General features: G+C 43.5%; 1 protein-coding gene across 7 annotated transcripts in view; it reads left to right on the top strand.

The window, feature by feature from the left end:
• The window catches only part of atp2b2 (ATPase plasma membrane Ca2+ transporting 2), a gene marked incomplete at its 3' end in the record, with an annotated part of 86,891 nt that extends 77,785 nt beyond the window's left edge, over positions 1–9,106 (top strand). For 5 of the 7 annotated variants that reach the window (XM_080461182.1, XM_080461183.1, XM_080461184.1 and 2 more), the window contains 9 exons: positions 161–340; positions 471–558; positions 700–806; positions 2,432–2,623; positions 2,803–3,016; positions 3,102–3,313; positions 3,429–3,536; positions 3,694–3,876; positions 8,795–9,106. In XM_080461182.1, the coding sequence (XP_080317308.1) occupies positions 161–340; positions 471–558; positions 700–806; positions 2,432–2,623; positions 2,803–3,016; positions 3,102–3,313; positions 3,429–3,536; positions 3,694–3,876; positions 8,795–9,106 (1,596 nt within the window). Of the gene's footprint in view, positions 1–160; positions 341–470; positions 559–699; positions 807–2,431; positions 2,624–2,802; positions 3,017–3,101; positions 3,314–3,428; positions 3,537–3,693; positions 3,877–5,556; positions 5,650–8,794 lie in introns of all 7 variants that reach the window. The other 2 variants (XM_080461181.1, XM_080461185.1) reach the window with 1 other exon arrangement.
• Between the last annotated feature and the right edge of the window lie 516 nt (positions 9,107–9,622).

Here is a 9,622-nt window from a genome sequence, read left to right on the forward strand (position 1 = left end):
AAATCAACGTTCAATGGTATCAAACGCAGCACTGAGATTTAACAGGACAACAATATAAAAGAAGTTCTTATGTCTAATGCCAGAAGAGGATTATTAATTACTTTGAAAAGAGCTTTCTTTTTGCGTATTCATACTGTACGTGTTCTTGTGTGTTGTTCAGGTGCCAGATGCCATTCAGAGGTGCCAGCGTGCCGGCATCACAGTGCGCATGGTGACAGGAGACAACATAAACACAGCCAGGGCCATAGCCATCAAGTGTGGTATCATCCACCCCGGTGAGGACTTCCTCTGCATTGACGGGAAGGAGTTCAACAGGCGGATCCGCAACGAGAAAGGAGAGGTACAGGAACCACTGTGACACCGAGACTGAGCGGGGAAAGAGAGCTGTTACTCCAAATCAGAAAGAAAAACACCCGAACTGCAACCACTTGTCCCTCTGTCTGTCTCTCTGTCTGTGTCTGTGTGTCCAGGTGGAACAGGAGCGTATTGACAAGGTTTGGCCCAAACTTCGAGTCTTGGCCAGATCGTCCCCCACCGACAAACACACACTTGTCAAAGGTATTTCCTATATGAGGTTTGCTAAAAATAACATTTTATAATTACTGTCATCCACACAGTGATCACACAGTCTCCTCATTTCGTTATGCCGTTCACCTGTGCATGCACTGCTGTGCTCATGTGTGTCTGTGTCTCTGACAGGTATTATTGACAGCACTATGGCCGATCAGAGGCAGGTGGTTGCTGTGACGGGAGACGGGACCAATGACGGACCTGCTCTAAAGAAAGCTGATGTCGGGTTTGCCATGGTAAGCTGCCCTGCCGTCTCTCCTCATTTGTTCATGTCTTTCTCTTGCTCTTCGGCCTCCTGGTGAGACGTCTCTGTCAACATCTGCAGATGTCTTCTTTACCTCCGCAGTATTTAGGGTTTTATCTCAGGCACTCTGCCTCTGGCTGTGCTGATAAGGGGCTCCCCCTAGTGGGTTTCTGTAGTCACGCAGTTATGCTGTCGTATGACAAATCAGTCTGTGGGTTATTAAAAAAAAAAAAAGTGAACAAAACCAAGCAAAGTACTGCCTGCTCTATTTATTAATCACACTTCGCTTTTTACATTTTTACTTTGTATTTTAATAATATGGTTCAACCCAAACTTTCTCTTCCATTACTCTGTATCTTGGCCTCTGCACTCATGCAAAACTGTTTTTCTCACACTCTCAGTCACAGTGTGTGTTTTTACTACTGATTTAGTTTTGTGAACCTTTTTCAAATATTACTTCTTGTAGGCTTTTAAGATGGTGCTACTGTTTTTATTATACGTTTATTACCTGCTGCACTGATTTTCAATTCAAGTCAGGAGTTTGACTGACAACTGTTACAACATAATTCATTATGCAGGAACCTTATATTCTGTGCAATGATAATATAATCTCTGATTTATTTCCAATCACTACCAACATTTTCTGCGAGGATGTAAAACAGTGTCACAGTTAATATCTTGTATTTCTTGTTACTGTCGTTATAGTTTTCAATACTAATTATTATTGTTCATATTCATTTGCTACTCCTATTACTGTCCACTTGCTGCTGCAACAATGCAAATCCCCCCATCGTGGGACAAAAAAAAGGATCATTTTATTCCAACTTCTACATCTACAGTGAAAATATGTTAATGCTCGAGTGAGGACATTATTTCATCTAACTCTGATGCCAAAATCAAACAAAAATCAATTGTTGTAGAATCTATGTACACAGAAAAAGCTTGGTAAAAAGGGAATACACACATAGTCTAACATGTTACTCTTTCCTGAAATGTGCAAACTATAGTTTTTGTACAGCATCTGTGTCGCTTTCATCACCGTGTCTTTCATGGAGCTGTAGCCCATAGCAGCAGTGACACTGTGCAATATTTTGAGATGGAGGTTGTGACATTTCCAACACCATCAGAAGATTATCTCTGGCTGTCTGTGGTGGCACGATGCTGAAAACGGACGTTTCTCATTTTCTGTCTGAGAAAAATCCCACAGTGTGAACCGCCATGGTGACCATATTTAAATAAATTGTACTCTTTAAAGAATATTTTCTGCAAAACGTAGACCCACTTGAGAAGACCTCGCCTCATAATGATATTTCAAATAAATGGAAAACTCACAGAGTTGTTCTTCTCAGGATTTCACCTGTAAACTAGCCGACGTCTCATGAACTATGTGTGCAGATTCCTCCTCCCCCAGTAAAGAAGCCTGCTGTCATCAAGCCAATAACACACACACTGACCCGTCATTTGTCTTCATCATTGTCAATCGAGTTGACACACATTCAGTTTTTTTATTTTGACACAGCAAGCGGAAGAAAACGACATTAGTAAGAAAATAAATTGGAAACACAGTGGCTGCGTGTCAGTCGGTGTCTGATGGCGTCTCTCTCGCCTGATCTACAGGGTATTGCCGGTACAGATGTGGCCAAGGAGGCGTCAGACATCATTCTGACCGATGACAACTTCAGCAGCATCGTGAAGGCAGTCATGTGGGGCCGAAACGTCTACGACAGCATCTCCAAGTTCCTTCAGTTCCAGCTCACCGTCAACGTCGTGGCTGTCATCGTGGCTTTCACTGGCGCCTGCATCACACAGGTCCGAGGCGTTCAAAAGAAATGGTTTTACAGTCATTGCTTCCTATGGAATTCATTGACACCCAAGAAATATGGTTTTACACCAAACGTCATGTCTATTTTGTGATTTAAAAGCCGAATGATTCATTACAAGATGTAGGTTATTAGTTCCTAATTGTTCTTTGTGCTCATTTTCTCCAGGACTCTCCCCTGAAAGCCGTGCAGATGCTGTGGGTGAACCTCATCATGGATACGTTTGCATCCCTGGCTCTGGCGACTGAGCCTCCCACAGAGTCTCTGCTAAAAAGGAAGCCATACGGTCGCAATAAGCCTCTTATCTCCAGCACCATGACAAAGAACATCCTCGGACACGGAGTCTATCAGCTCATTATCATCTTCACTCTGCTCTTTGTTGGTACGTGTAGTTACGAGCCGACCGGAACCGGGTTCAGACTGAACAGAAACACGCTGACTGCCTCTTTTTGTTCTTCCTCTTCTAGGTGAAAAAATCTTTGACATTGACAGCGGGCGCAACGCTCCCCTGCACTCTCCTCCTTCTGAGCACTACACCATCATCTTCAACACCTTCGTCATGATGCAGCTGTTTAATGAGATAAATGCCCGCAAAATCCACGGAGAGAGGAATGTCTTTGATGGGATCTTCAAGAATCCCATCTTCTGCTCCATTGTTTTCGGCACTTTTGCTGTACAGGTAAACAGATGAGAATTATGCGATGATGTTATGAACTGGGTGAAAATGTCCACGTAGAAATTTCAAAAGTGAAATCGACTTTGTGCTTTCTTGTGTCGTGTTTTGTCTGCTACAGATTGTGATTGTGCAGTTTGGAGGAAAACCGTTCAGCTGTCAACCCCTGGACCTGGAAAAGTGGATGTGGTGTGTTTTCCTGGGGCTCGGAGAACTCGTTTGGGGACAGGTAACAACACCCAACACCTCTTATTTTCTTAGTGCTTTGCTCATTCTACCCCTCTTCTTGTGTTTGGTTTTTTTTTTGTGGCTTAAGTTTAAGCTCACCACTTTCACAAGTGTCACTTTTATGCGTGACTCGGTGCTCCGTCTCTTCCCCGGGTTAGGTGATAGCCAGCATTCCCAACAGCAGGTTGCGTTTCCTGCGGCGGGCGGGCCAGTTAACGCGGAAAGATGAGCTGCCAGAGGAGGACGTTAATGAGGATAATGAGGAGATCGACCACGCGGAGAGGGAGCTCAGAAGAGGACAGATTCTCTGGTTCAGAGGGCTCAATCGCATTCAGACTCAGGTGAGGATGTGCACAGTTTGGTTTATCCTCAAAGAAATAACACGCGCGTGGAGTGTTTAAGATTCAAACTTGGCATGTGCTTTTGTTACTCTGAGATAATATCATGTGTTGCTTGTTGGAGCTTTTAAATCATTTCATCTCAAGACGACTCATTTAGGAGCACGAAGAGGACGCCCTCCCTCACTGGACCGTGGTAATCATCATCAGTCTGGATCTGCAGAAGATCGGCAGTCACACTCCAGAGTCAAATACAAAAGGAAATAGTCTGTGAATTATTGTTGCTGTGATGACCTCAGCAGACCGGTATCACTGTGATATTCCTGTTAGTCTTGCCTGTTTTGTTTTTTTTGGTTTCATCTCATTTACGTGTCACTCATGGTACTGGGTGGAGTTATCCCACCGCGTGCTCTCATGGACAGATGCAGTCAGTCCAAAAACATTTGTGTGTACGCTCAGCTACTTTCAGGTTTTCGAGGGTTGGACCATTCAAATGGCCAAAGGAAAAACCTGATTATCCTTGACAGCATTCAGCCATGTAGATTTTCTCATGATTTCTGACACCTCAGTTCTCACCGTACTCGAGGATGATTAGAGCAGGTTAATCCGCTTTCAATTACTTGCAATGAAAATCTGTTGATCCAAAGGGAAATATTGCATTTGAGGAAAATGTTGACAGCTGCAATTGTGTGCTTCATTCCAACAACATACTATAGACCTTATGTTTCCAAGTTTGCATATTCCCCCATTTGAGATTATTTGGTGGCTCAAAATTGCCTGTAGGTGTAAATCTGAGTGTGGATGGTTGTCTGGTCATCTGTCCTCAGCCTTTGCCCATCATCAGCTTGGCTTGGGGCCAAGCTTAAGTGGATAGTGCACAAGATGGATGGACTTATTAGATTTCTTCGGTGCCTAAAGAGACACCTTTACTGTAACTCAACCGTTGCCCGGTTAGATATTAAATGCTGTATAAAAGGCAAGTGTGCAGTAAATACCTATCATTATATTCCTAATGGTTTTTACTGTCACTCTAAACAGAGATAAAACATCAGATATGATTTTGGTTTTTTTTAGCTAAATTGTTTATTCCCGCTCCCCAAAACGTTTTCATAGACATGTTGTGCTCCAAACCAATGCTCACATGTGTGAAGGTAGGACTATGAAAACCCTAACCCTGACCCCTTTGGTAACTCTACGTTACCTCTGCCCTCAAACTACAACCTATGCACATGGTTACCAGTAGAGCAGATGGGCAGCAGCTTTACCGCAGGGAGAACTGGCTTGTGGCGGTCATAGCAACGTCGCTCTTTGATCATTCGATGTCGGCTCTTCCTGTCACTGTGAAGCAGAAATCACTAACTAATAGGGAACGTATGCTGGGCGTACACCGTTTTGAGGCAGGTTAGTTTTGATCTACTGATGATGTGCAACAGAAGTCCTGCTCCACGTCAGTGCTTCTCTTTAATTTGGATGAACCAGCCCTTCAAGTCTCAGTCCTCGTTTTGTTGGGGCGCTGTTGGGACACTCCACCCTGGCCTCGAGTTGTCACCCGTCCATCGTACCATGACTGAGACACTGTACTCCGTTTGCCACCGAGGTCACCCGGCCAGTTGTGTTACCATTTGGTCTTTGTCACTCTGAGCAGCCATTTGTCCTCTCCTGTCCCGCTCTCTCCTCCCGCAGATTGAAGTAGTCAACACCTTCAAGAGCGGCACGTCCTTTCAGGGGGCGGGGGCTCTGAGACGCCAATCATCCACCACCAGCCAGACCCAGGATGTAACCAATGTTTCTAGTCCTAGTCACGTGTCCTTGTCCAATGCCCTTTCCTCTCCTACAAGCACTACTGCTGCTACTGCTCCTCCCACTACTGGCCGTGAGTCAGAACTCTGTCAGTCTGCTTCTCTGCTCTCTCTGCTTCAGGGGCGCCATCCTGCTATCACAAAAAACAAACATTGATTTTTGTCCCAACGACCATTTTAGAAACAAATTAGAAATTTGAGGCTGGCACCTCTGAAGATTTGTCTTTTTTTTTTCTTTCTTGCTCTCTACTTTTTATTTTGTTTCATTTTCTCTCTTCTTTCTGTCTTTTTGCTGTTCATACTGGATTTCAAATTCATCTTGATATCTCCTCCCATGGTTGGGTGTAACTGTCCTCTCATTGGTCAATGTGTGTTTGTTTCCCCAGAGTGCTAGGAGCGCAGGACTAAGGGTGATACCCACGGCGTGACATTTCAGGTTGTGAGTTTGTCTCCCTCTGCTCATCCACCATCCCCCACCCGTCATCCCACCCTTCGATCCATTTCATTTTTACACCCTGGCGGACATTATCGTCAAACTAATCCCAATCAACTCAACAACAGACTGAGTGAACATTCAAGTATAAGTTACAATGTTTTTTTGTTTTTATTTGTTTCTCTGTTTAACGATGACTTGAGTTCAGACTTTACCTGCTATTTTATGTATTTTCCGAGTGGTACTTTATCTGAAGAATTTTGATAAGGACAACTTACAAAGGTTTTGCTGCTTTTGAAACTTTCAGTCCACCCATACCCCAGAAGGTGAAACTAAAAGAAGACAAAACAACTCACAAGGACAATTTTAGTATCATCAACTACAGTACTTTTATATATTGTCGGCCTCTATCTTTTGTATATCTTTTTGGTATATCACGCATATACGTGCGTGCAGATACTTCCACTGTTTCACTGTCTGGATTTAATCTCAACCACTTGACGAAAGCCAAACTAAACGCCGTGCTCTGGATGTGTGGAGTGGGATGGAGAGAAAGGGGGGGAGGATGCAGGACAGTGCTGTACCAATAATTCATCCCATCTTGTCGCTTCATACTGTTGGTATGGTGTAGTCGACTGTCATGTTGCCATAGTTACAGGCACCGAACCTCTGCAGCAGCAACGACGTAAAAATCAACCCCCTCTTCCACCCGTTTCTGACACCCCATCAGTGTTACTTGTCAGACATCCTGTCACATGCACTCATCTAGACAGGCTCCTCTTATTATTATTTTTCTATCTGTCTTGTCTTCTTATATCTTCTTATATCTGCTCTACCACACTTACTGCAGTTGAAATATGTTTTATACGCACATATAAAACACTGTTACACGCCTTGATTCCTGACGTCTTTAACAATTTTACTGTACGGTTAAGATTTGTTGTTTTTAAGTATTTTAAGCTTCACAAACCTGCAACATCAAATTCTTAAACACGAGGTGAAACAATGAATTATTCGCTTATTTCTTTTTTTTATTATTATTATTATTAATAAATTCCAGACAAAAAAAACTAAATACAGACACAAATATAATATACAAACTGTTTCTAAATAACCTATATAAATAAATTATATAAATATAATATAAATAAATATATAAATAAATATATATATAATTATCATATATGACCAAGACAAACGGTGACCTAAGTGTAAAAAGTAGAAGCACATTATCTTAAAATGGCCCAACTCAAGTGAAAAGGCACACTGAGGTTACAATAAGGACATTTTATAGAGCTTTCCCTCTTTCCACTTTTTGAAAAGGTAAATTATTCAGATTAGATCACATGGTATTCCACAGCTGTAATGTACTGCATATGAAATTCTTTAGTCAGTGACATGTACAGTAACAGACACTGAGGTTGATAGGTAGTCGTGCAGTTTCATGAGGTCTTTCACTTCATAAAAACAAAGAACAGCAGTAGGTAACGTCCCGATTGTGATTTAGGTACAAACACATGGCATTTAGAATTTTGTTCACCTTCCCTTTAGTCCTGACATGATTCACTCACTCACAAAGAAAGTGTCAAAAATCTGAAGATTCTACAAGAACAACACTCACTGAGACTGAAAGGAAACCGTCTAGTAAGTTCACAGTTAGTTTTCCTGTTTGGGGCTTATACTTGAGTGTTTACTCAGACATGCATGGAGTTGAGAACTTCGACCGTCAGACACCTGACAATGAAATTCAATTTTATTCTTCACCTCCACAAGTTCTGTGTCAGCGTTCGGTGTCCAGTCCTCACTGTCCCGTTGTCTTGTTGCATGTAGTTTGTGTCTACCCGTGTTCATAATATCTTAACTTGCCGTGTTTGCCTGTTGTCTTAAATGCCACCGGGTTTTGATTTCGATTTTTATGATTTATTTAATTTTTTTCTGGATGTGTTTTTGTTGTGACTTTCTTCACAATGTAATGCTTGTGTTGAGCCACCCTCATGCAGACTTGACTCTCTCCATCGCCCCGTTTGGACCCACGCTTTACCCACCCTGTGCTATATCTGTGTGTTTACGTGTCCCATTCAGAGTCTGTGTGGATATTGTCCCAGACAGTGTTCTGGTACCTCCAGAGGTTTTTTAAACCACCTGATTGGATCTCTGAGATCTAACCTCCTTCCTTTTTTTACTGACCTCGTCCACCAGATTTCTTCAAACTTGCATGTGATATTCTCCTTTAAATTTTTCCTTTGAGCATTCCATTTATTAACGTGGCTTGTTTCTAGGTATACAGCACATTGGACTAAAGCGTATACTTACAACGAGCGTTTGTGTTGCTTTGTTTTTTCTGGAAATGTATGATTTTGTTGTGTTTTTGGTTTTTTTTTACGATTGTGTTCCTCACAGTTTTCCTTAGTGCACGCCAAAAAAGTTGAGTGACTTGTGAACAGTAGTCATCTTGTGAAAGCAGAACACAGGCTGCAGTTGCCTCTTGCTGCTCCCTTCATCCTTTTTCTCCTTCTTCAACTCCTCCTCCTCCTCAAACTAGAGGATCCCTCCCTCCTCTATGTCCCTTCTCTCTCCGACTTCCAACTTTTCTCTCATCCCGGGGGTCCCTCCAACCCGTCCATTTCCTCTCCCATGTCGCCTCTCATGCTTTTTTTTTTTCTTGTCTTCCCCTCCTTTTTCACGACAGATCCGAGTTGTCAATGCATTCCGTAGCTCCCTCTATGAAGGCCTGGAAAAACCAGACTCCAGATCATCCATCCACAACTTCATGACACACCCCGAGTTTAGGATAGAAGACTCCACGCCCAACATCCCCCTCATCGACAACATGGACGATGACTCCGCCCGGAAGAGGAGGAAGTACTCCAGCCAGCCGTCGTCCCCCAACAAGAACAACAACGCCATCGACAGTGGCATCAACCTCACCATCGACACCAGTAAATCCGCCGCTTCCTCCAGCCCCGCCAGCCCCCTGCACAGCCTGGAGACCAGCCTCTAACCCTGATCCCGAACTCAGCTCTAGCCCTCTTTAATGTCCCGAGGAGCGCCTCCTCCCCGATTCCTCCAGACCTTTAACTGCAGCCATGCACCTTGACAACCCCGTAACTCTCCCTACCTTTTCCACCCAAGTAACCCCCGCCTTCCCCAAATAACCAAACCTCCACCGCCAACACAGGGCAGGTCCTGTGGGGGAAACACCCATCTCCACCCGCCCCTCATAGTGCTGTGCTCCGTTCACAGTGGAGAAAATCTAAGTAATATGGCAACGTGAAAAGAAGTACAAACTTAACATACAATCAAAAAAGCGCAACAAAGCCACAAAACCTGCACAGCCATCCTGCTTTTGTGGTTGTATGTGTATGGTGGCAGCCGTGGTGGTGTGTATGACTATATGCTTGTACTGGTTAGCATGTACTGTATAAGCGTGCGGCTGACTGCACATCTGTATGAACTGTGTCTTCAGTGGCACCGGGAGGAGGACGATGAGGAGGGAGATCCTGCTGAGGAGTGAAAA

Source organism: Lipophrys pholis (genome assembly GCF_963383615.2).
Source record: "Lipophrys pholis genome assembly, chromosome: 4".
NCBI classification, from domain to species: Eukaryota; Metazoa; Chordata; class Actinopteri; order Blenniiformes; family Blenniidae; genus Lipophrys; species Lipophrys pholis.